The sequence below is a fragment of the Phyllostomus discolor genome, chromosome 3, assembly GCF_004126475.2.
Source record: "Phyllostomus discolor isolate MPI-MPIP mPhyDis1 chromosome 3, mPhyDis1.pri.v3, whole genome shotgun sequence".
Lineage (NCBI taxonomy): Eukaryota > Metazoa > Chordata > Mammalia > Chiroptera > Phyllostomidae > Phyllostomus > Phyllostomus discolor.
The window spans coordinates 134,037,282-134,065,051 of record NC_040905.2 but is presented as its reverse complement, the minus strand read 5'-3'; the positions used below and the strand labels follow the sequence as shown (position 1 = coordinate 134,065,051).

General features: G+C 41.4%; 1 protein-coding gene across 8 annotated transcripts in view; it reads right to left on the bottom strand.

The window, feature by feature from the left end:
* Window positions 1–27,770, bottom strand: part of LOC114512547 (aminopeptidase O (putative)) — a 439,198-nt gene that overhangs the window by 89,659 nt on the left and 321,769 nt on the right. For 7 of the 8 annotated variants that reach the window (XR_004902147.1, XM_036021469.1, XM_036021474.1 and 4 more), the window contains one exon: window positions 20,063–20,123. Coding sequence is in view for 7 of the 8 variants with exons in the window: in XM_036021469.1 (XP_035877362.1) it covers window positions 20,063–20,123 (61 nt within the window). In the remaining variant the exon portion in view is untranslated. Of the gene's footprint in view, window positions 1–2,322; window positions 3,222–20,062; window positions 20,124–27,770 lie in introns of those variants that run through there. The other variant, XM_036021473.1, reaches the window with a different exon arrangement.

The window sequence follows — 27,770 nt, the reverse complement described above, 5'->3', positions numbered from 1 at the left end:
TTCTGGGCACATACACACAAAAGAACTACAAAGATGTGTAAGATCTCAATATCACCCAGGAGGCAAGGATGAATGAATATTTGACTTTTTAGAGTATTTTGTAGGTTCGTGGTTAATATGGTTCTAGGTCCTGGGCAATAGATCCTTGCCTTCAGGTAACCTGAATTTAGTGTTGACCTGGAAGGCTGTGTACATGCAGTGATAGTGCCCACTTATCACTGGTAGACAAGTTCTAATCATGTCAGCAGCTGCCACCCATACCCTGGAAACATTTTGCATTTGGAAGATTAATGGTTAGGATTAAAGGACAGTGTGTACCAATGCAAAAAAAAAAAAAAAAAACCCTTTGCTGTGTGCAAAAGCCATGCAGGATGCAACCCAGGTTGAACTTCCTCTGAGTCTTGAACACATGCTCTAACCAAATGTGCTTTCTTATTTAGAAAAGACACAGTGCATTGATACTATAGGAAAACTACTCTGGAAATGCCTTACAAAAGATATTACTTAATAATTAATTAAAATCACAAACATATATGTTGACATTTCACAAGTGTGGAAAGCAACCACTCATATCTAGCGTCCTTTGGTTATTCCCTCAGATGAAGTGGGTGTGGTGTCTATACGTCTATGCATATGCAGAGCCCTTGCTTCATGTTGCCTTCACTGGAGGCCAGGCATCAGAAATGTCTATTTTTAAAAACTTCGGCATTCAGACTGGGTTGACTGTCATCTGGCCTCCCAAAAGTATCCAATGAAGACACAATTTGCAACCAAGAAGAATGAGCCTAAATCATCCTACCTCTATTCAGAAGATCACACATACACAGAATAAGAAAAGTAAAATCTATCACAATTGGCGGGTGGGTGGGAGGCTGCCCCAAATAAAAATAATATATGAAAAAGCTATCTTCCAGAATGTTTGTTCACCAAACATTTAGATCCATATAAGAGGCGTTCCAGGAAAACAATGGGAAGGGCCAGAATTGATTGGCTGCTAATCTCTTTAACTTTTGTAGGACATGTCCTCCAGCAGTATTAAATCAGTGTTTAATGCTACCCAGGCCTGGCTGTGTCCATATTAGGAAAACCCAGCTGACATCTCCCTGTCTCTCTGTGAAAAAAGGATCTGTCCTCCCTCCCTTAGCTCTACTTCCACCCCCTTGTGTGTAGGTGAGAGTAGGAGCCAGGAATGTGAACTCAATCCAGCACTGATTAGCCAAGCAGCAAACTCTTATTGTTCTTTAGATACCAAACATAACTACTTTCTGCTAGGGATAAACCCAGCCATTCTGCATACAACACAGCTTTTGTGTTCGGTAGTGTGAGAGATGGAAAAGCAGCACAAAGAACATTAGAGCTTTATTAGACTCAACCTAAACACCTCCTAAATATGCAGAATTTAATCATCTACTCAGTTAATTTATATTTATATTAATATTAGGTATATTAGTCTCTCAAACCTAACATCTTCTGGTCCTTTTTGACTGTTTTTCTAATTATGGATTTCAATTTTTTAGAAGATTTTATTTATTATTTTTAGAGAAAGGGGAAGGGAGGGAGAAATAGAGGGAGAGAAACATCAATGTGTGGTTGCCTCTTGAACACCTGCTACCAAGGACCTGACCCACAACCCAGGCATGTGCCCTGACTGGGAATCAAACTGGAGACTCTTTGGTTTGCAGGCTAGCTCTCAATCCATTAGCCATATCAGCAAGGGCTGGATTTTAATTTATAGTGTAAACATTATGGTCTGTTTTAGGTTTGCCTGCTATTTGAGTATTTCTTATTTCACTGTCTGACTCTCTGGTTTAAGGACATTGGAAATCATGCTAATGTACAAACAAAGATGCTGTTGTTGTTTTTAAGTGCTGTCCTAAGAATGTAGCTAAGCTGTTTCTGCACAAAGCCATGTGTGATAAGAACTCAGACCCAGGTACCCTCTGTCCTTGCCACCAAGAAGCTGTGTGACTTTGGGCATGTCACACAACCTCTCTGGCCTGTGAAATGAAGATAATGCTATCTTTGAGGATGAAATAAGATGGCCCAGGAAGCCAGAGGTACATAGATCAGTAAATGCTCATTCCCTTCTGAAACAAAAGGTTTTCTTGTATTTTGAACCTAAGTAAAGTTTCAAAGGTCTCTACTGAGTTGTGACATTGTAATAAAAAGCATCACCTGACTACCACACAGATACAATGCCATTGGGTGGCACTGCAAACTAGTGTCTGCCCCTTCCCAAAGAACTGATGGATGTGAAGAAGCAAGTTCTCTTTCCTGTCTGCCTTATTATAGAGGACATCATTCCTTTTCAATTCAGGTCCCATGCACTCAAAACAATAAAACAACTGTTTTTACAAAAAGTTCATAATAATAAAATTTGACGTGTATCTATATTGTTCTCCGAAGGTATCAGCATGACCAGGTGCTAGATGCAAAAACATCTGAAGTCCTAATAGTAGCTACATGCAGTTAAAACCAATGTAATATTTAATGACTTGGGCTTTCAAGTTATTCAGATTTGCTTTTTAGTTTTCTCATCTATAAAATGGGTATAAAAACAACAACAATGTCTATTTTATACAACTGTGACTAGGTAAAGTAAGTAACTATTATGTTTAAATCACTTAGTACAGACTCTACTCAACAAAATAATAGCCTTTCTTTCATTATGGAAGTTCTAATATGTGAAATAGTATATCCAGTATATGGGGGAGGGGGAAGGAAAGAATTAAATAAAAAACACAATTTAATATAGAGTTACACAACCTATTCATTCTTGGATTGACCCATTTACAGCTTAATTTACTGAAAGCATTTAGCAGAAGCATTTAGCCAAACCCTAGCAGATATCCCTCAATTACAAAGTCAATGTCAGTGATGGAAACTACAGTTTGAGAAGAGACCTATTGAGAACTCAGGAGAAGCCCACTTTGTAATAAATATGACCAACGAGAGTCTTAAAGAGAATGTATCTTTGCTTGGCTTCACAGAATAATGAAAAGTGACAGCACACACGAATGAGGAAAAAGGAAAAGGACACAGAGAGAAAAGGAGAGGGAACACTTGTTGAAAAGGCTGAGACATGCAGGCGACTTCTCCCCAGGGAACCAGGCCAGGGGGATAGAGGTGCTCTCTCCAGTCCAATCCTATTATCACTTGTTCCCATTTCTCACGTATTGACTGTGGCCTCCCTCCCATGCATTTTTAAGCCAATAAAGTTGCTGAAATTAAAGAATTGAATTGTGAAGCTTTTTGTCATAAATAATGTCACATTGGAAAGTTGGGGCTAATAACAACCAGGATGCCCTTAACACTTTTAAGAAAAACCACCTGATCTATGTAGCCCTCAATGCAGCTTGAAATTTCCTTCGACCTACAAAGGAAAATATTTTTAGCATGTAGCACACTTTGTAAGAGACTTATAAATGCACTGAAAATATAATTTTAGGAAAGCATCTGGGTTTGATCATTTCTTGTTATGCCTCATCCCCCACCCTGAATAGGTTTTACTTTCTCGATGTAAGGAACACAGCCCCATTCTGCAGCAAGCTGTGCTGTGACCACTGGAGCTATTCTCATAAACATTTCATTACTGGCTCTGCTTGTTTTTATTTTTTGAAGTGGTAATACTCTAATGACTTAAATATAAAATAGTGTTAAAAAAACACAAGGTGCTCCTTCTGAAGCATTTGGCCTCAGTGTTTCCCCTTCCTTCAAAAGGCAATCTAGAACTCAGTGGACTTCCCCCAAGGTCATTAGACAGCAGACATAAACAAGTACGTACTTACTTTTCTGTCCCCAAATGTATCCTAGAAATAATAGTTGCTATTGTCCATGAAAAAAGTCACCTGAAGTTCTTGTTGATTTGCAGGAATTTCAAGACATTAAAACTCTAGAATTTGTTTTCATCTTCTGTGGGTCAAATAGGTTAATATCTGTGAATAATTGATCTGATTTACAAGCAAATGCCTATTCTTCAGTGACCAACCAGCATACATGCTCTTGAAAATTGATCATTACTTAAGATTTCTCCTAATAACCTTTCAAATATCATTTTTTCCGGTGGGAGAGAAAAGAAATGCACAAACAGGGTCTCTTTGCAGTATACATTTTAAAACGCCACTTAGGATGAAACATAGAAAAAGTCTCCCAAAGCCACTCCAAATTGAGGGGGAGTTTTCTGCCCGTGGGCAATTCAACAGGTTCCCAGGGAGGAAAGGAAGACACAGGAAAAGTAGATCCCGACATTCCTCCTCTCTGAGGATTCCAGGTACTCCTGGAGCTCAGGCCACAGGGAGGTACCAAGCATAGTATGTAGTGACATAAATCACAAAGCAAGTCTGGCCATCCCCCAGGCCAGCTCCCCTCACTCCCTAAGGAAGCAGTGAGGGTTCACAGAAGGCAAGCGGCTTGCCCACAGCCACACACCTTAGTGATGTAGGGCTGCCTCCAAAGCTGCATCTACTGTATCAATTTCTCCTTTATCCAACAGAGGATTAAGCTCACAGAACAACACTTTACTACAGAGTGTTCTGAAAAACAGCAAAGTGGCTATAACACAATTGACTATCCTCCTCCAACCAGCAGCCTCCACTATTGCTCATTAACCTCAAAATAATGCAACCTTGTATTTTACGCATCAAATTGTCTGGACCCCACTTAGAATGTGATGGTGGTGGTTATAACTACACTGGATCAAAAGCAGCAACCACTGAACTCCCAAAGAACCAAGCCAGAGGACTGACCTGGAAAGATGGGGTCTTCTGTTGAATGAGCTGAAGACACCCATTACTGAGCACCAATAAATTACAGACAACTGTCATACAGAGATACGTGTATGATATGAATTTTTAAACACACATTTGGACTTCTGCAGTTTGACAATCACCGACTGTTACCTCGACCTGTGATATACTTTCTGGCTGGCCGCCTCCTGGCTGTGCTTCTGACACTCCCCAGCTCTGTGTCAGCAGGGGGATAAAGTGAAGGGAAAGGCCGGGGACTCTAGTTGGGATTTGCTTTTGAAAGCAAATAAGAGGATAGAGGAAATATCCTTAGTTTAAATGCTTCAGAAGGTACTAGACACTTTTTTGCTGGACTAATTCCTTTTCTTCCTTTGTTGTTTTAGTGACCTGGTATTTATTATTTAATTTATTTCCATCTCAAGAGAGGAGTTGCTGTACCTCTCTAAAGGCGAAGGCCCACACTAATCTCTACACACACTCGCATTCATTCACACCAAAAAATATATCAGCCTGCTCGATGCAATAAAACCCAGCATTTCCTATGCAAGACATTCAGTTAGATATACAGGAAAGAGGGGTGTGTATATGCATGATATACGTTCATGAAAAGTCCTGGAAAGTGATGTTCACATTATTGTGCACACAAAGCACATTTTTGTCCACTGAAGAACAGTTTCAGGAAAAAGAGCAGTTGTTAATTAGATTAAAGTCATCACTGCTCAGAGCTCTCTGCTGTATTCATTTATAATCTCCTTATTAGTTCTTGTAAAAGCTAACACAAGGATAGAACCAAGCTGATCTGGAATAAAAGTGACCCTGATAAAAACACAAAATACCTTAGTGACAGATAAGGCTCCTATGTCCAAACATGGCCCACCAGACTTTGCACCTTGAGGACAATCGCCCTGGTTCCCTTGCACAATGAGCTGGCCAACTTGTGACTGAGTGAGTGCAGCCAGGTCCCCAGCCTGCAAGCATGTTGTCTTCTAATACATTCAGTCTCAGGCTCCACTGAGCATGGCAAACACAGGAAGTTGACCTCTGCACTTCCACATCCCAACTCAAGGCAGAGGCCCTTGTGTGCATCTTTAACAGAGGTTGATTTGTAGACATCCCCACAGGCCATGAGCTCATGGTCAGTGCTTTGTATGCTCACTGCCCAACACAATGCTTGGCACATTGGTTGAACCTATAAACTAAACTACAAAGCCAAACCCTTGGACTTCTCAGGAAGAATATAAAACTGAAGGATTCTAAGAGTTTGGATTGTACTGAGAAATGAAGGAAAATTCTTTTGACAGAATATATCCTATAGTACGACATAATTGTATAACCTATCTATTGGTCTGGGCTTACTTATTGAGATCCTCATTCAACACGTGTGGGCTGAGTAAGTCCAAGATCGATAGTTTTAAACAGCTTCCTGGATGATTCTTATAAACAGGTCTCAGCATAACTGGGCTAGGTGGCCCTGAGAGCCTCTAACCTCAGCCTGCAAAGCTATGCTTCTAGAAAGCACCCAGCCTTATCTCTTTATTAAAACCCGTGTGTGCACAGGCCCCTACCAACCATCTCTGTCAACTGGCCTGAGCCAAAAAGACTTCAAAACTAGTGGTTCCAGCTTCCTTTCCTTCTGTTCCAAAAGGCAGAACAATAGGTTTATCCTTAGTCCCCAAGCAAATATTGGATTTCTCTCCACGGTTACAAAGAAAATCTTCGAGGAAGAGGAAACACTTTCGTCCTCATTGTTTACTTCAAGTCTCGTCTTAGACTACTGTGAATGAGGTTTGACTTCTTTCTGGAAGTCAGTTTTCGGAAGGGAGAGAGAAGGGGGAAGACACAGAGCTTTCATTTGGGGCACCAAAGGGAAATGCCTCCTGTTTCATCATGGTGCCTCAGGCTGTGAAAAGGCCTATACATTTGGAAAGTGTCGACTTCCGGCAAGATGGAGGAATAGGTGGGCGCACTGTACCTCGTCACACAACCAAGAACAGAGCAACAATAATTTACAACAATGATTTGCAGTCATAATATCAGAACTGTCAGAGGATTTATCTAAATGGAAAACAGACAGCCAAGAAGTTGAAGTAGACCCGCACATCCAGACTGGTAGGGGACTACGAGCCGAGCGAGCAGGCGTGGGGCTGGCGCGGGTCGCAGGCGCGTGTAGGTCGGGGGAAATTTGGTGCAGAATCGGCGCGACAGCAATCCGGGACGCAGGAGCGAGCGCAGCGGTGTAGCGGTGATCCCTGAGTACGCAAGCGGCGGCTGGGGGAATAAGTGGGGCAGCGACTGGGGATCAGGGCAGAGCTCACAGCCCAGAAGCCCAGGGAAGTGTCTGACTCCAGGAGAACGGAAGGGTCGCCATTGATCCCTCCTGTCCCCGATCCTGCCCCTGCCCCCACATATAACGTCACAAGCTAGAGACTGGGGCGCCCAGCACCGGTGAACACCTAAGGCTCCGCCCCCTACCGGAACAAGAGCGACCAGACCGGAGAAAAAATAAATAAATAAGTAAAATAATAGGAGAGACGGGGAAAGACGTAAGAGATGTTTCCAGCAGAACAGATCAGACCCCCAGGACTCATCCTTTTGAGTGACCAGGAAATAGCCAATCTATCAGATGCACAGTTCAAAACACTGGTGATCAGGAAGCTCACGGAACTGGTGGATTTTGGATCCAAATTACATGAAAAAATGCAGATTACCATAAAAGGGATGCAGGAAGACACATGGAGAAGAGCCAATTGTGAAAGGAAGGAATCTGAATCTCAAAACAACACAGTGGACCAGAAAGAAGATAGAATCAACCAAGCAGGAGAGCATGATGAAATAAGAATTCAAAAAATCGAAGAAAAGCTTAAGACCATCGAGGACACCTTTAAACGTTCCAACATCCGAATTATAGGGGTACCAGAAGGGGAAGACCAACAAGTGGAAAAGTTATTTGAACAAATAATAAAGGAGAACTTCCCCAAACTGGCAAAGGGAACAGTCTTCCAAGAAATCCAAGGAGCGCAGAGAGCCCCAAAGAAGTTGGACCCAAGAAGAAACACACCAAGGCACATCATAATTACATTAGCCAAGGTAAAAACGAAGGAGAGAATCCTAGAAGCAGCAAGAGATAAGGGGACAGTAACCTACAAAGGAGTTCCCATCAGACTGTCAGCTGATTTCTCCAAAGAGACCTTACAGGCAAGAAGGGGCTGGAAAGAAATATTCCAAGTCATGAAAGACAAGGACCTACATCCCAGATTGCTCTATCCAGCAAAGCTCTCATTTAGAATGGAAGAGAAGATAAAGTGCTTTTCAGATAAGGTCAAATTAAAGGAGTTCATCATCACCAAGCCCTTACTTTATGAAATGCTAAAGGGACTTATCTAAGAATAGAAGATAAAGAAAAGACATGTATAGTAAAAGGACAGCAAACTCACAATTATTAACAACCACACCTAAAGCAAAACCAAAAGAAACTAAGTAAACAACTAGAATAGGAACAGAACCACAGAAATAGAGGGCACAAGGGGGGGCTAGCAGTAGGGATGGGAGGAGGAGAGAGGGGGAAAAGGTATAGAGAATAAGTAGCATAGAATGTAGGTTGAAAATAGATCGGGGGAGGGCAAGAATAGTACGGGAAATGTAGAAGCTAAAGAACTTATAAGTATTACATATGGACATGGACTAAAGGGGGGGAAGGTGGGTGGGAGAGGGGGCACAGGGGGGAGGGGAGTGAAGGGGGAAATGGGACAACTGTAATAGCATAATCAATAAAATATATTTAAAAAAAAAAAAAGAAAGTGTCAAACAGAATTCCTATATAAATACAATGTCTCAGTTACCAACATCTGTTTAGGAGGATGGACCCTGTGTCTTGTGACTGCCAAGCAGTACACCACATTGAGGAGCCTCTGGGAAGGGCCAGGTGCTCCGATAAACAGTGAGTGACTCTGGTGGCTCATTGGCATTGCAGGCCTTGCCCCAAATGAGGCCAGGGAACTGAGCGTTGTACCTCTAAGGATCTCTGACAAAGTGTTTAGTCACTTAGAAAGTGAGGCCAACCACAGACAAAAACAAGAGCAAAATTACTAGAACCCCCAAAGCACAGCATATTATGGCAACTGCTTTGACTGATATAAAAGAACCAAGTACCCTGGCCAGGTGGCTCAGTCAGTTGGAATGTCATCCCGTGGACCCAAGGTCATGGATTCAACCCCCAGTCAGGGCTCATATTGGAGGAGACTGATCAATGTTTCTTTCTTCTCTCTCTCTCCCCCCACCTCCACCCCTTCCTCTCTCTTTAAAATAAATAAACATATCCTTGGGGGAGGGTTGAAAAAACACAGGGGAAATAAAAGGAACCCAGGATCTTATAGCACTCATAATTTGAACATATAATTTCTCTGGAATTTGCAAAAGAACTAGTCTCCGTTTTCTTGAATGACCATTAAATGTAGATGCTTATAGGCACCACTGAGACTGAATATCTTTTTTAAAAATAAAGACTTTATTTATTTATTTTTACAGATGGGGAAGGGAGGAAGATGGGGAGAGAAACATCAATATGTGGTTGATTTGCACACGTGCCCCCACTGAGGACATGGCCTGCAACCCAGACATGTGCCCTGACTGGGAATCGAACTGGAAATCCCTTGGTTTGTGGGCCGGCACTGAGTCCATAGAGCCACGCCAACCAGGGCTGAGACCAAATACCTTAATGGGCCTTAGAATTATGTTGATAATATTATATAATCTGTACTAAAAGAAGCCTACAAGTTTTTCCTGTAATAAACCACCTGGTTTTCTCAGTGCTAAAACAGCTAAAACACTGAGCTCTAATGACAGAGTCTCTTACATCATACCAAGTTTCCTCAGTTTTGTGACTACAGCATTTTCCCTCCAAGACTTAAAAGTTTTCCATCATTTGCTGTGTGGCCTTTGGCAACTTGAAGGCATTGGCTTGGAAAGAAGTAGCATTTTCCAAGATGACACAATAACCTGCTGTTCTAAATTCCAGGGTCACGAGCAAGTCTGGGAGCTTGAGTCGAGTCCTACCTGTTTCCAGGACACTGTATGAGAATGGCCATTGCCCAACTTCTCCGTCCTTGTCGCTGCCACTGCTGCCCATGATTTTGCCTTTACTGGCTGCTGAACACTTTCCCCAAGAAGTAAAGAAGCAGACACAGAAAGGCTGTGAGATTCACAGGTATCAGTGTGCTGCTTCTTAGTACCTCAGGGAACAGGTCGCCTGGGAGTTGAAATGAAGAGCCAATGTGAGGCTCGTAATTCATTCACCTGTTCCGAGTGTTGTCAAGGACCAAGCTCTCCCACCCGAGGGCTAGAGCATCCATGCTGCCCCAGCAGAGTGAAGGGAGGCTAAGCAATGTCCAGCTCTGTCTTCATTCATATGTTTGACAAAAGTATAAGTGATTTCACTGTACCTGTTTGGTGGGGGATTTTAAGGCACATCACTCAGATTTTAATTCAACTAATAGCTTTAGAGCAATGCTGCTCAGTAGGGATATACTCAAGCCATAATTGTTGTTTAAAATGTTCTAACTGTCATGTTTAAAAAGTAAGACATAGCAGCTAAAATTAATCTCAATTATATATATATATATATATATATATATATATATATATAAAAGGTTTTATTTATTTATTTTTTAGAGAGGGGAAGGGAGAGAGAAAGAGAAGGAGAGAAAAACCAATGTATGGTTGCTGCTCACATTCCCCCCCACTGAGAGCCTGGCCCACAAACTAGACATGTGCCCTGACTGGGAATCAAACCAGCAACCCTTTGATTCACAGGCTGACAGTCAACTGCTGAGCCACACCAGCCAGGGCTTAATAATATATTTTATTGGGCATATGATGTATCAAAAATATCATCATTTCAACATGTAATCAATATTTCAAAAGTGAGTAATGAGATCTACCACCTTCATTTTTTGTATTAAGTTCTTCTAAATCTGATGTGTTTCCACAGTTCATCTCAATTTTGGATGTTCAATTTTAATTAGAAACACTTGGTCTGTAATTTGATTTCATGAAATTTACAGCCAAAAAAGTGGATGCATTCACATATACAAGTTACTACAAACAATAACTGGATTATTAGATTTTAATTTAAATTGAGATTAAATTAAATAAAAAATTCAGCTCTCCAGGTGCACTAGATATTTTTCTTTCTAAAAATATTTAAAAGATTTTATTTTTATTTATTTTTATTTTTAGAAAGAGGGGAAAGGAGGGAGAAAGAGAGGGAAGGCATCATCGATGTGAGAGAGAAACATCAACTGGTTGCCTATCATATGAACCCTGACCAGGGACCAAACTCACAACCTAGGCATGTGCCCCGACCAGGAATTGAACTGTCAACCTTTTGCTTTGTGGATGATATCCCAACCAACTGAGCCACAATGGTCAGAGCTAGATATTTTTCAAGAGCTTAATAACCACAGGTGGCTTAGTGGCTGCTGTATAGAATAATGAGGCCTAAGCATCTACCATGTAAATCATAGCACATAAGACAAGGATGAGTCAGACATAACTCTTGTTTCTGGGGGTGAGGTAGGGGATGTATGAGACATATACAAATAGGAACAACAGGTCATGATACTTGCTCATAAAGAGAAAGGAAAGCATTCCAAGGAGAGAAAAGGGTACACACAAAGGAAAGCTGGTGGGAAAGCTCACAAATATTTGTTGACTGGTAATTATGGTTGGGCACATGCTTAGGAGTGCTAGAGAACAGAGTTAAATAGGTACCTTGGGGGAATGTAAGCTGACAACCTGAAATATCAGGCCAAAGAGTTTTAGCAGGCCACAGAGTTTATTCCAAAAGCACTGTAATGAGAAAAAGTTTTCTGGTGAGGATGGATCTGAGCTGTGTTTTGTGAAGATTCACTTACGTTGATATAAACAATGATGGAAGAGGGGACGGTTTGGTGGCTAAAAGACCAATTAGCTATTGCACTAGTCAAAGTCAAATAGAAAAACTGGGGGAGGCACTAGGAAAAAAATTAGAAAATTAACAAATTTGTACATGAGATTATAAGGACTTGGCAATGTAAGAAGTAAATCAAAGAAAGGGAAGAATCAGAGAGCTCTGGAGCAATGAAAATAGTGAAGTGCAGAAGGCTAGATGGGAAAAGTTATTTCTAATGTATTCACATATAAATGTTTTAAAAGAAGATTGGAATATATATACACATACGGGCTAGAGTGGTGGAGACCTTTGGGCAGAGAAAAAAGAAAACAAAATCTATTTATGGAACTGTCAAATTAGTAGAATAGGCAACTGTCTTACAAATAATGTTTACTTTTCCTTGAGGATGTCTGGATGATCATGCTACAGCTGCCTGCACTTTCCAAAGAACAGAGTTCTAGCCAAGATGGAGATGTAGGCAGATACACTTTGCCTCCGCACACAATGGGAAGAAGGAAACAACCAATTTAAAAACAAAAAACAACAAGAACTGCCAGAAAATTGAACTGTATGAAAGTTTAACAACCAAGGAATTAAAGAAGAAACATTCATCCAGACTGCACCACAATGCTGGGAAGTGGGTTGCTCCGTCCTGGCGAATACCTGAGGCTGTACCCCTTACAATGTAACAGGTGTGCCAAGACAATGAAATATGGCCCAAATGAAAGAACAGATCAAAACTCCAGAAAAAGAACTAAGTAACAAAGAGACAGCCAATCTGTCAGTTGCAGAGTTCAAAACACTAGTATCAGGATGCTCACAGAAATAATTGAGTATGGCCACAAAAAAAAGGAAGAAGTGAAGGCAATACAAAGTGAAATAAAGAAAGATGTACAGGGAACCAACAGTGAAGGGAAGGAAACTGGGACCCGAATCAATTATGTGGAACAAAAGGAAGAAATAAACATTTAACTGGAACAGAATGAAGAAACAACAATTGAAAAAAATGAGGAGAGGATTAGGAACCTCCATGATAACTTTAAACATTCCAACATCCAAATCTTAGTGGTGCCAGAAGGAGAAGAACAAGAAAAAGAAATTGAAAATTTATTTGAACAAATAATGAAGGAAAACTTCCTCAATCTGGTGAAGGAAGTAAAAATACAAGTTGAGGAAACTCAGGGAGTTCCAAACAAGTTGGACCCAAGGAGAAACACACCAACGCACACCATTAAGTTACCCAAGGTTAATGATAAAGAATCTTTTTTTAATATATTTTATTGATTATGCTATTACAGTTGTCCCATTTCCCCCTTCACTCCCCTCTACCCTGTACACCCTCTCCCACCCATATCCCCCATTTAGTCGTGTCCATATGTCATACTTATAATTTCTTTAGCTTCTACATTTCCCATACTATTCTTACCCTCCCCCTATCTATTTTCAACCTACATTCTATGCTACTGTACCTTTTCTACATTCTATTCTCTGTACCTTTCCCCCCTCTCTCCTCCTCCCACTCCCCAGCTGCTAACCCTCCATGGGATCTCCATATCTGTGGTTCTTTTCCTGTTCTAGTTGTTTGCTTAGTTTGTTTTTGGTTTTGTTTTTGTTTTAGGTGTGGTTGTTAATAATTGTGAGTTTGCTGTCATTTTACTGTACATATTTTTTTATCTTCTTTTTCTTAGATAAGTCCCTTTAACATTTCATATAATAAGGGCTTGGTGATGATGAACTCCTTGAACTTGACCTTATCTGAGAAGCACTTTATCTGCCCTTCCATTCTAAATGATAGCTTTGCTGAATAGGGCAATCTGGGATGTAGGTCCTTGCCTTTCATGACTTGGAATACTTCTTTCCAGCCCCTTTTTGCCTGTAAGGTCTCTTTTGAGAAATCAGCTGACAGTTTGATGGGAACTCCTTTGTAGGTGACTGTCCCCTTATCTCTTGCTGCTTCTAGGATTCTCTCCTTCATTTTTACCTTGGCTAATGTAGTTATGATGTGCCTTGGTGTGCTTCTTCTTGGGTCCAACTTCTTTGGGGCTCTCTGAGCTTCCTGGATTTCTTGGAAGTCTATTTCCTTTGCCAAAGTGGGGAAGTTCTCCTTTATTATTTGTTCAAATACGTGTTATATCTGTTGCTTTTCTTCTTCCCCTTCTGGTACCCCTATAATTCGGATGTTGGAACGTTTAAAGATGTCCTAGAGGTTCCTAACCTTCTCCTCATTTTTTTGAATTCTTATTTCTTCATTCTTTCCTGCTTGGTTGTTTTTTACTTCCTTCTGGTCCACTCTATTGTTTTGAGTCCCAGTTTCCTTCCCTTCACTATTGGTTCTCCATGCATCTTCCTTCATCTCTTTTATGGTAACCTGCATTTTTTCATGTAATTTGCATCCAAAATCAACCAATTCCGTGAGCTTCCTGATCACCAATGTTTTGAACTGTGCATCTGATAGATTGGCTATTTCTTGGTTGCTCAAAAGGATGAGTCCTGGGGGACTGAGCTGTTCTGTTGGAGACATCTCTCTCTCTCTCTCTCTCTCTCTCTCTCCTTTTTTTTTTTTTTCCTGGTCTGGGTGCTCTGTTTAGGTGAGGGGCAGAGCCTTAGGTGTTCACCTGGGTTGGGCACCCCAGTCGCTAGATTGTGACATTGTATGTGGGGGCGGAGGCGGGAGGGGGAGGGAACAGTGGCGGTAGCTCCGTTCTCCTGGGATCTCAGCACCTTCTCTGGGATCCTAGGTTGCGCTGTGCGCTCTGCCCTGGTCCACAATCGCTGCCTCACTGGGTCTGCCAGCCGCTGCTTGTGTACTCAGGGTCCACCGCTGCGGCCCAGAAGGCTTACACGCTCCCGGTAGCCTTATGTGCCCAGTTCTCCTCGATCTCCGCGCACTGCGACCCGCGCTCGCTCCTCCTCTCAGCCCCTCCTACCGGTCTGGATGAACGGGTCTACTTCAACTTCTTGGCTGTCTGACTTCCATTCAGATAAATTCTCTATCAGTTCTGGGTGTTATTCTGACTCTAAATTGTTGTTGTTCTAATCTTGGTTGTGCATGGAGGTACGGTGCGTCCACCTATGCCTCCATCTTGCCAGAAGTCAAGAGAGAATCTTAAAAGCAGCAAGAGAAGAGTGTTACCTACAAAGCAGTTACCATAAGACTATCTGCTGATTTCTCAAAAGAGACCTTACAGGCAAGAAGGAGATAGAAAGAAGTATTCCAAGTCATGAAAGGCAAGGACCTCCATCCAAGATTGCTCTATCCAGCAAAGCTATCATTTAGAATGGAAGGGCAGATAAAGTGCTTCTCAGATAAGGTCAAGTTCAAGGTGTTCATCATCACCAAGCCCTTATTATATGAAATCTTAAAGGGACTTATCTAAGAAAAAGAAGAAGATCAAAACTATGGACAGTGAAATGACAACAAACTATAACTATTCACTAACTGAACCTAAAACAAAAACAAAACAAACTATGCAAACAACTCGAACAGGAACAGAATCACAGAAATGGAATTCACATGGAGGGACATCAGTGGAGAGGGGGAAGGGTAAAGATAGGGGTAAAGGTACAGGGAATAAGAAGAATAACTGGTAGGTACAAAAAAGACAGGGGGATATTAAGAATAGTATAGGAAATGGAGCAGACAAAGAACTTATATGTACGACATGGACATAAACTAAGGGGTGGGGGGAATGCTAGAAGGAATTCGGGTACTGGGAGGAGGAGGGTAAAAGGAAGAAAAAAGAATGGGACAACTGTAATAGCATAATCAATAAATTACACTTAAAAATAAAATTAAGTAAAAAGTTGGATAAAAATAAGTGAAAAAAAAAAAGAAATTATGTGTATTATTCCAACAGGGGGAGGGACTGGAGGGCAGCACCAATCTGAATAAATTAAATTATGGTACTATGGAAATCTTTGCAACTGTTAAAATTATTGCTCTTGAATTATATCAAGGGATTTGGGAAATACTTAAGATATCTATCTATCTATCTATCTATCTACCTATATTAACTTTGTGTTTTGCTTTCATTTATTTTTTGAAGAAAAGCTCTAACTCTAAAATCTTAGGAAGTTCTTGAATCACTCCAGTTTTACGTCTAGCCTGAAGGAGCTCACACCAGGGTCAGTGGAGCATAGGATCTTGGTTACCAAACACACACTCACCATAATGGAAACCACACAGCGAAGTGTCCATGCACCATACTAAATATTTCCTCATACTGTTCTTTGTAATGTATGCTTTCTCGGATGAATATTTGCTATAGAATGTTAAATGTAAGAGTCTTCTTATTTTATAAAGACTAAGTAAAATGATTTATAATTTCCCTCTTCTAAAATTGACAAGGTACTAAAAATAGTGTTTATCCTTCAGCTAGTGAGGATTTTGGGTAAACAGGCAAATATAACAATCATCACAATCTAGAGCACAATGAAATAAAATCCATTTTTTTGTTAAATAATTATAACACGTACAGAAAATTGATTTTTTTCTGTGATATTTTAAAAGTCTAACATATTTTTTTTTAAATTTTCAGGAGGTCACACAGCTAGTAAGGAAGAAAGTAAAATGTAGACTATTTTTTAAAAATTTCCATCCCCCTAACTCCCCTTTGGCAACTATCAGCTTGTTCTCTGTATGTAGGAGTCTGTTTCTGTTTTGTTTGCTCATTTGTTTTGTTTTTTAAATTCCACATAGTGAAATCACATGGCATTTGTCTTTCTGCCTGACTTATTTCACAGTACAATACCCTCTGTGTCCATCCATGTTGTCGAAAATGGCAAGATTTCATTGTATTTTATGGTTGAGTAGTATTCCATTGTACATATGTACCACATCTCCTTTATCCACTTGTCTATCGATGGGCACTTAGGTTGCTTCCATAGCTTGGTTATTGTAAATACTGGAGCAATGAACATAGGGGTCCATATATCTTTTAAAATAAGTGTTTATGTTTTCTTTGGGTAATATCTAAAAGTGGAACTGTTATATCATATGGCAACTTTATTTTCAACTTTTTGAGGCAACTTCATACTGCTTTCCACAGTGGCTGCACCAATATTTATTCCCACCAACAGTGCATGAAGGTTGCCTTTTCTCTACAGCCTCACCAGCACTTCATATTTATTGATTTATTGATGATAGCCATTTTGAGGATTGTGAGGTAATATTTCATTGTGGTTTTAATTTGTATTTCCCTCCTGATTAGTGATGTTGAACATCTTTTCATATGTTTGTTGGCTATCTGTATGTCCTCTTTGGAGAAATGTCTATTAAGGTCCTCTGTCTGTTTTTAAATTGGATTTTTTTATGTTAAGTTGTATGAGTTCCTTATATAATTTGGATATTAATCCCTTACTTGCAAATCTCATTACACTTAAACTCATTTAAATGAGCTTATTTTTGTATATGGTATAAGAAATTGGTTTAAAACTTAACAGACACATGTCCAGTTTTCCCAACACCTGATGAAGACTTTAAGTTTGAATAATAAAATTCCAATTCTGCTTTAAAAGAAAATGCACATACACACCATAGAGCACAGAAAAATGTGTGGAAGGAAGGATTATCTCTGGTGGGTGAGACTGAAGAGGACAAGGGCTTTGACATTTTACATTTTGCCATTGCTTGAACTTGGTACAGAAAACATATTATTTTTATTTTTGAAAAGGGAGATAGAGAAAAGGGTAAACCATACATCCGTATAGGAAAATGAAAGGATTTATTTTAAAAATTATCTCTGGGTCATTTTTATTTTATAATAGGCTTTTTTATATTCCAAACTATATAGGTAATACAACTACAATCAGAAAAAAAAGTCATACAAGAAAATCATCTATAATACCAATGGCAGAATCAATTTTAAATCTGTTTGGAAAGCCAAAGGTTACAGGGTTTGGCATTTTTTAAAGGGGTTTGGATCCAATTTCTTTTACTTCTTTGGGGCTCATGATTACTTTTATTGCTGGTGAACCTATTTCCACATTTTAAAAAATGATTTCCATTCAATGTGGTCAAAAAGGAAAATCGAGGCCAACCATAAGACTAGCATCCCTGAGAGAAGACAAAAAGCCTCTGTAACCTGTGGAAGAAAAACTTGACCAGTAGAACGTGACTCTTTTGTCATGAGTGACTTCAATTGCTGGTGGACAGAAATTTTTAATGAGAACAAAGACCATCAGAGCGATTTCAGTGCTCTGGTTGTCATTCCAGGCCAACCACAATAGTAACTTTATATTACAATGATGTAGACAAAGAACAAGGTGTCCCATTCACCACCAGGCTCCTGCAACCAGAGGGTCCCAGCCTTTGCAGAGCCTATCACTGAAGTGGAAATGAGAAGGAACTCTCAAGGAGTGCAAGCAGGTAAATCACCATCAACCACATAAATAATGGCAGAAAATGGGTAAGGAGATGAAAAAATGCCTTCTGATCATTTACCAATGGAAAGATGTGCACTAAATCAAGGCCTTTTCTCTCCGACACTGTTGTTTTTACTGAATAGTTAAGCACCCAAGGAAATACCAGTTGGGTTTAAAAGACAATTTATAACTGAGTTGGCCTCCTTGCACCTGGCTGTGTTTTGACAGCAGGTTTTGTCAGTTTATAGCAGAGGTTCTTGTCTACACAATAAGCTGTCACTAATGCAAGTAGACCTCCCCCTTTTAATGAAAATCAAAAGCCTCCTGCTGGTGGCAAAGCCTCAGCCTCTTCAGGGGAAATAAGGAGCCTCCTGAGAGTGAGAAGGTCAGCCCCAGTGTTACAGCCGCCCCAGTGGGGTGAGCCTGCTTCTGGGCAAGGATGAAGGGCTCTTTCTGTTCTCTTCCCTGGGGGCTAACTGCTCAACACAACAGACTTGTTGTCTGGAGCCAGGAGATTCAGGATTCTGCTCTCTGAGCTCCCAACTCCTCCCAGCTTCTAGACCATGCTAAGAATGTCAGGGAACCTTGCAATAGCCTGGCCTGATAACACTAGGCAGTGGCTTTAGGAGATGGCCCCCTGCCCATCCAAAACAAGGGCGAGTCTTGGCTATTTAGGCTCAGACAGATCTAAAGCTGTTTCTCTGAGATTTTTATACCCAGAAAGCTGCCTGGTTAGGAATGTACCTCCTTAGAATTCACAGCAGCTCATTTTAATACATATGAGTTAAAAGCACTTGCCTCCCAGGACCAAGAGCTGCCTTACCCACCCATGCTTTGTTTTGGCTTTTTAGGACTCAGAATTTTATTCTTCCTTTGTTTCCAGAAGGATTGGGCCAAATAATTTTTAACAGGTGACCCCAAGACAATGCAGTCTTCTTAGGAATGAGCTTATGGTGGCTGGTGGCTGACATTTTCCCCTGTGTGGTAGGACAGGACAAAGATGTGAGGAGAGGGATGAAAAGGTAATAGAGAACAGCCCTGCCTGTTCCTTAATTTCATGGTTCACAGACATTCATTGACATTCAGACCCTCCCAAGGGAAAGCTCATATAACCAGCCATGAAACCAGAAACGAGCAGGCTAACGGGGCTAACGGGTCCAAGGCAGTTTCTCACCGGGTGGGCCACTCCCAGGCTGGGGCCTCTGTGATGGGTGTGCGGTCACAGCAGGGGCAGCCCACTGGGAAAGCACCAGGCCTCCAGGGCCCTTGAACCAGCCCCACCTGGATGCCATCCTGGGACCTCTAAGGGCCCAGGCTCTAGCAACAGGAAGCACTTGGACTGGTGAGGGGCTGCGGCTGCCCTTTAGGCTCCAGGAAGCTAAGGCCTGGGAAAGGTGGAGGGGAGAGAAGGAGCTTGGGCTAGCTGGAACAATCTCTCCTCAAAATTGCCCAGGGGCTGAAAGGGAGGGAGAGAGTAAAACTTTCACTAGGGACAAGTCCCCATGCTTAAGATGGAGAAATGAACCTTGATGGACATTTGGATGAGAAGCCAGCCTGAGGAAGGGATGCAGAACTTGAGAAGGAAGTCAAGGGGCAGCTATACTGGGAAATGATGGAACAACCACGAGTAGGACAGGTCAGAGGAAAGCTGCAGGCAGCCAGCTCCCTGTCTGGCTATATCCAAAGAACGGAGCTGGAGTTCCAGCTGCAAACCCACCAGTGGCACTGACTTGTGGCCTGGTCACCGCACCCAAAATACACATGCTTTACAAGAGCTTATTTATACACAGTTTGGGGTCGAGCAGCATGTCTGCCATGACACAGGTCACCTGAGGCAGAGGCCTGACAGCAGGATGAGAAGGGGTGGGAGACCATCATTTTTCTGACTTAGGGATACTCCAACTCAGGAAGATGATTACCTTTATATGTATAAATATAGAAATAAGTCACTGTCATGACTGATACACTGAGTGGCAAGAGTCAGTACTGTCCACTATCTCCCCTGAAGCAGTGATGTGGAGCTCACCTGTGGTAGCCCAGAACTCTCAAGCCAGTCTCGGGAGATGCTTTCGACAGACAGATCAAGCCTTTTAAGATAAAAAAAAAAAGAGTAAAGGTTAAAAGTTACAAGGCACTAACGACAGAAGGGTCTTTCCAAATATTCAAGCATATTGCAGCACCAAGATTCCAGAGAAATCCCACCACCACTGTCCCAGCCTAAAGTGTGGAAGGGGGTGTGGTGGAAGGGGGCACGGTCACACTGAGTACAGCTTGTCTTCAGTCAGTAGAATGAAATCTAAAACCGAGGCAGACCATAATAGGTGCCTTTACTGCTCTGACAGGACCGTTTGGGCTGGGAGCCAGTTCAGGGTAGACTGGGCATGTTCATTAGACACATCAGGCATGACTGCCTCCTAAGAGGGGGACAAAATGAAACCTGAACATTACAGCACTTAGTGGATCCAAATGAAATTCAGACTTTATAGTGACAATGAGCAATGACAAGTAAATCACTGTGGGAGCACAGTAAGGCCCAGATACACAGAGCGCATGAGGCCTCCACGGCCTCGGCTTTTAAGCGGACCCACATTCTGCTTTATTTGAAATATTATGACTGGTCCAGAGTCAGCTGAAATCCTTTCAGTTTTATGCTCCACTGATTTGAATTTTCCTTAAATATACTAAGTATCCAGAATATTGAGAATCAATGGATATTAAGTTGTATTTTTCTGAAGTTTAAAGGAATTCCTCCTCTGTTTCTAGATAACTTTTGCTTATGCCCAGTTTCTCTGCTCACGGGGGCCTTCCTTCAGCCCTCTCCCAGTCTGTGTGTGTCATATCCACTGTGCTGCCTGTCTTCTGTGTGACAGCACCCAAAATGGTTTGTGACATTTATATATTTGATTTCATGGCTTTTTAAAAAGGTTTCACATATTTATTTTTAGAGAGAGGGGAAGGGAGGGAGAAAGAGAGGGAGAGAAACATCAATGTGTGATTGCCTTTCATGCGCCCCCTACTGGCGACCTGGCCTGCAACCCAGGTATGTGCCCTAACTAAGGATTTGACCCGCCACCCTTGGTTCTCAAGCCAACAATCAATCCACTGAGCCACAACTGCCAGGGCAGATTACTTGACTTTTAACTCTCTCCTGCTGGATTGGAGCTCTCTGAGATCAGAGTCCACACCTGTTTTACTCACTTCCTAAACCCAGCATTGAAACAGGTCTTGGCATAAAAGAGGATCTCTATAAATATTTTTTTATTTGAATGAAAACACATTTCACTATTGATATAATAAGAACCACTCCTTTTTAAGATAATAATCACCTTTCCCAGGAAGATATTCCCAAGTTGTTAAGATGTATATCTCTGTTTTATTTTATATATTATATAGTATAGTCTCAATGTATAACATTCCCTCTCTCCCTCCCTTTTGGAACTGTGAAAGAAATTGTAGAAAGGTATGTGTTGTCTGTTGCATTAGTTAAGGTGCTGAAGGCCCAGTGCTCTGGTCACCTCATGGGTTGTGCTGCAAAGTGCACACAGTGGGAAAGAGAGGGAGGGAGGAAGGGAGGGAGAGAGGGAGAGAGGAAGGGAGGAGTGGGCCTTGGTTGGGGAGGGATGGGGAAAGAGGGAGCTAACTGGTACTTTCCCTTCGTTTTCCTAGGGATAAGTATGTCACTGGTACATTTTGTCTTCCCTGCCCAGGGCAAAAGCAAAGGCTCTGAAAGAGGTGACTGTTGTTTTTTTTCTAAACAGAAAAAATACATAGAGGGAATGAGACAATGAAGAGAAAGTGCTTTAGATTCATTTTCAAGACAATGCTCATCAGTGGGAAAACAGGCCAGGGAAGAGGAGAAAGCATAAGTGAATCTGGGGAAGATGGCAAATTCCAGAAGATGGTGGTCCAGATTCCCAAACTTAGTGGGGTTACTGGGCATGCCTTGTGTGAAAGCCTCCATCCCTGGGCCTCTCTTCTACCTCTTTGTTATCCTTTAACAGCATCGATCTCAGTGTGAATGGCCTCATCCACTCTGTAAGCTGTGAGAGTGTGGATGTGTGTGTACACTCATGTGTATGCATGCACATGTGCACTTATGCACCCATGTGTGCACACTCATGAACTTTCATGAACATATGCATTCACGTGCCTACGTGTGCAAAAGTATGTGTATGTGCATATGCACTCACGTGCCTTGTGTGTGCTCTGCATGTGTGCATTCATGTGCTTGTGTACCCGTATGTGTGTGCTTAGGTGTGCACTCATGTGTGCACACATGTGTATTCATGTGCCTGTGTGTGCTCATGTGACCAAGTGTGTGCATGCAAATACACATGTGCATTAGTGTGCCTGTGTGCACATTCATGTGCATCTATGTGCACACCCATGCAACTAAACTACAGAAAAACCATCATTCAGAACTGCCTGAAATCGAGCTGAACAGAGGTCCTATTAAAGAAATGAGAAGAAGCTACATCAAAACTAGTAGGAAGGGTGGAGATGTGGAATAGGCTGATCCCACACCCATGTGTGGTGGTTAAAAATTGGGAAGGGTATCTTGGCTGTGGATGTCTACCCTGAGGAGCCAGGGTCCCCAGTTCCACACCAGGCTCTCCAGCCCAGGGCTCCAGTGCCAGGAAGAGAAGTCCCCGTAACTTCTGGCTGTAAAAGCCAGCCAGGATTGTGGCTGAGTGAGATGGAGGGCTGCTGGGACCCCAGGTATTCCTCTTATAGGGCCCGAGTACAGACTTACTTACTGACAGACTAATGCTCTAACCAGCAGCACTGGGGCAGTAGCCAAAAGATGCCAGGAATATATGAGGCGGAACTGAACTGTTCAGCATCAGGGTGATAGCTGGACGGGCAACTTACTCCAAGACAGAAGTGCTGGCAGATGCCATTGTCCCTTTGCTGAATCCTCTTCCCACAGAGCCAGCAGGCAGGTGCCATATCTGAGTCTCCATCATTCTGGCTAACACTGTTTGCCCCCACCCTGGTAATTCCCTGAAACCCTGGCTCACCCAACATATAGCCCTATCCAAAATCTTTCCAGTGGCTTTTCCTACAAGTTTCCTCTCTTGGCTCATGCTGTTGACATTCCTAAAATCTCTCAAACAAGCAACAACATCTGGCCTCTATGTACCACATACATGTTACTAAGTAGCTCCAGGCCCAGCGCTAATGGCAGCTGGCATTGGTTCATAGATTGGCCTCTTCTGGTCACCTCCAAGCCCAGCAAAAGTAGCAGCCATCTGCAGATCACTTTTTAGTTCATGCAGGGTGGCCCCAGATGGGGCATAGAGAGCAGCTGATCTTGGACTGCACCTCTCAGGAGCCCCCACAGTCAGTGTACCTGGTAGACAACTTCAGACCACGACAAAGCACCACCCAAGCACCTCCACAAGTGACACACTCAAGGGGTGGACTTGACAGATACCTAAGCCCCACTGAAGTAAGTCCTGCTCCATGGGATAAGTTCCTGCACAGAAGATTCTCCATGGTAATTGTATCCAGTCCTTGAAGTCTATTGGTATGGGGGAGGGGATGTCCCACCCACTGATATGCCAACAGCAATCAATGCTCAGCTATAATAGGAAGATGCACACATCCCGCACAGAGGGTGCACCTGGAACACCCAGCTAAATGACTGGGGAGGCTGTGCCAATGGGCCCTACACGATACCTACTACATAAGGCCACTCTACCAAGACTGGGAGATGTAGCAGCAGCCCTAATACGTAAAAACAAACACAGGAAAACAACAAAAATGTGAAGACAAAGAAACAAGTCCCAAATAAAAGAAGAGAACAAAATTCCAGAAAAAGAACCAACCGCAATGAAGATAAAAAGACAAGCAATCTACCAGATGCAGAATCCAAAACACTGGTTATAAGGATGTTCAGTGAATTTAAGGGAAGTTAGATGAACTTAGAACTTAAAGAAAAATGAAACATAAAAATGGAGATAGAAAGCATAAAAAAGAACCAGTCATAAATGATGAATACACTAGCTGAAATGAAGAATACATTACAGGGAATCAACAGTGGAGTAGATGAAGCAGCAGATCAAATCAGCAAATTGGAAGATAAGAAGGCAGAAAACACCCAGTCATAACAGCAAAAAAGGAATTAAAAAAAATAAGGATAGTTTATAGAGCCTCTGGGATAACTTTAAGCATATCAACATTCACATCATGGGGGTGCTGGAAGAAGAAGAGAAAGAGCAAGAAATTGAAAACATACTTGAAAAATTAATAATGAAAAGCTTTCCTAACCTGGCAAAGGAAATAGACATACAAGTCCAGGAAACACAGAGAGTCCCAAACAAGATGAACCCAAAGAGGTCCACACCAAGAAACATCAAAATTAAAATGCCAAAGGTTAAAGACAAAGAGAGAATCTTAAAAGCAGCTGGAGAAAAGCAGTTAGTCATCTACAGTGGAACTCCCATTAGGCTGTCAGCTGATTTCTCAACAGAAACTTTGCAGGCTGGAACAGATTGGCATGAAATATTCAAGGTGATGAAAAGCTAGGACATACAACCAAGATTACTCTACCCAGCGAAGCTATCATTTAAAAGGGAAAGGCAGATAAAGTGCTTCCCAGACAAGAAAAAGCTAAAGAAGTTAATCACCACTAAACCAGTAGTACATGAAATGTTAAAAGATCTTCTTGAAGAAGAAGAAGAAAAAAAGACAAAAATATGAATAATAAAATGGCAATAAATATATATCTCTCAATAATTACTTCAAATGAAAATGTATTAAATGCTTCAATCAAAAGACACATGGTGGCTACATAGATAACAAAACAAGATACTTACATATCATGTCTACAAGAGACTAACTACAGATTAAAAGACACACACAGACTTAAAGTAAAGAGATGAAAAACTATATATTTCATGAAAAGGGAAACAAAACAAACTAACAAAAAAGCTGGGGTAGTAATACTTATGCTAGACAAAACAGACTTTAAAACAAAGGCTGTACAAGAAACAAAGAAGGACCCAGCAATTCCACTTCTGGGTATTTATCCGAAGAAACCCAAAACACTAAATTGAAAATACATACACATCAATATGTTTATCGCAGCATTATTTACCATAGCCAAGATATGGAAGTAACCTAAATGTGTATCAATAAATGAATGGATAAAGAAAAAGTGGTACATAAATACAATAAATTATGATTCAGCCATAAAAAAGAGTGAAATCTTGCCAATTGCAACAACATGAATGGACCTAGAGGGTACTGTGCTAAGTGAAATAAGGCAGACATAGAAATGCCAGATGATTTCACTTGTATATGGAATCTAAAAAACAAAATAAGCAAACAAGCAGAACAGAAACAGATTCACAGATATATAGAACATTCTGATGGTTGCCAGATGGGAGGGGGTTGAGAGGATGGGTAAAAAAGGTGAAGAGATTAAGAAGTATGAACTGGTAGTTACAGAGTAGTCACAAGATGTAAAGTACAGCAAAGGAAATATAGTGCAATAACTATGTATAATGTCAGATGGGTACTAGATTTATTAGGGTGATCACTTTGTAAGTTATATAAATGTCTAATCACTGGGTTGTATACCTGAAACTAATATAATATTGTATGTCAACTATAACTTAAAAATAAAGTCTTTTTTAAAAAAGTAGTAGCTATTGCTTATTGAACACATATTCTGTAACATATAATACAAAAATTCTCATTTAAGCTTTATAATATCTGTACAAGACCAATATTATTATTAAGTGTCATGCTGCATTACTTTGTGATATGGCGCAGACAACCCTGCTTCCCAATAACGCTGACCTCTCCTTTTTGCTCACATCTCTCTGGTTGAAGGTGTCCTGGCTCCTGTCATGTTTGCCCTATTTTTCTGTCTCTTGATTAGATTTCTGAAAAGATGGGGAACCCCTTGAGCAGGGCTAAACTATGAGGCAGGAGAGTTCATCGTTCAGCTGCCTCCAAGAGTAAAAGACCCCCCCCCCCTTAAGGGAAGAGAACATGTTTTCAGATTACTTTCCTTTGTAAAGGTTCAAAACATCTTATAACCATTATTACTTCATTCCTTGTAATATCTGTGTGGGTATCAATTGTTGTGTGGCTCTTAAAAGATGGAGAAACTGCAGCATGACAAGACTGGCTAATGTCAACCCAGACAGAGGACTAAAGACAAGATGGGTTTCTGGACTCCTGGCATCAGTGCGGACATCACACTTCACCTGTGCCCGTCTACAGATTGCCAACGTGGAAGACAGTCTTAAACTCTTGAGAAGAAGATGAAAGCATTAACTTCAATTGCTAAAAAAATTGTTAGGCACTATAAGTGGCCTTACCTCCTACGGAAATTATGAGAGACTGTGTGAAAATGCTTACTATTCAAGGAAGAAATGGACTACATATTTTAGGAAAAAAAGTAAAATGTGTACATAGTTTTTGTTTTTGATCCAAACTACTGAGATGGTAGTGCAGGTGTATTTTTAGGTCTGGACATGGATATACAGGAGTGGTAAAGCTGAAAGTTGACTTTTCAAATCAAGACACTCAGAGTCCAACCCAATGGTAACTGTTTCTCCCCTGAAATCCTGTGGCTTGAATCTCACAACAGACAAGCAGAGCATTTCCATTTTGCTAGGACTCAGGACTTACAGGAAATTACTCTTTTGCATGTCTGATCACTATGGAAATTGATTTTCTACAGAGAGTGAAAAGTACCAGACCATCTTGGCTACCTAGCCTCCTGATCTATGCCCATGAGTGGCACTTCCACCTTACTGAAGCCTTTAGGGTCTCTGGAGCAGCAGACGGGTGCACCCTCTGGTTGGAGAGTTCCATGAGTTTTAGATGTCCATCTCCAGTCCCTGTGAGCTATGAATGTGATCACAAATAATTACTACAACAGGGGAGAGAATATCTTAGATGCCCTGGCATGATGCTGGTTAGAAGCCAGAAAATGAGGAACTGCTCTTCTCTTTGCGATGTTCAAGTACATTGAAATAGACTCACACTTGCGTGAAAATGGCAGGGCATGTGCCATATTGTTTGCTCAGTTGATTTCTGAGGGTAGAGTGACAGGGATGGGGAGTTGAGTATCAGCCACATCTGCTACTGTGCCTATCAACTTGTTGATTGGGAGAAATGTCTTTATCACTCTTTACTCCTGTCCTCAGCCTCTTGAGATTCTAAAGACCATGTTCTATCCACGTCTCTGAAGGGAAGCACAAGACCCAGCCACTTTGACACGGACTAAAGAATAGATGGAGGGACTCTTGGGAGTGCAGGTACTAGATGGGAGGCAAGGTTTAGGAACTTCAGTGCTCAGGTCTGAAATGGAAGACGCTCCTGTTCTGGAATGCAACTTACCTTCCGTACAGGTTTTAAATATTAAGTACCCTCTCTAAATGTGGATACAAATAGGGTATATCTCAAACCTTTACACATGGTTATTTATTTTCTTGATCAAAAGAAGTCATTTGTACTTGGATAGATAATGAATGTTACTGACTTAACATTTATAAAACAAGTACTCCCTAGTTCCATGGAGGAGGAAAAGTACTTAATTAAAACCAACACATGAACATGTACATGCAAACACAATAATTGAAGAGCAAAGACAGAACTGGTAGCTGTCAATACTGTTGGAACATGAGCAGCAGGGTACATTGGGTAAGGTACTCCACAGGGTGTTCTTTCACATGGCAGGCCAGGGTGCAGGATTTGTCAGGATTTCCCTC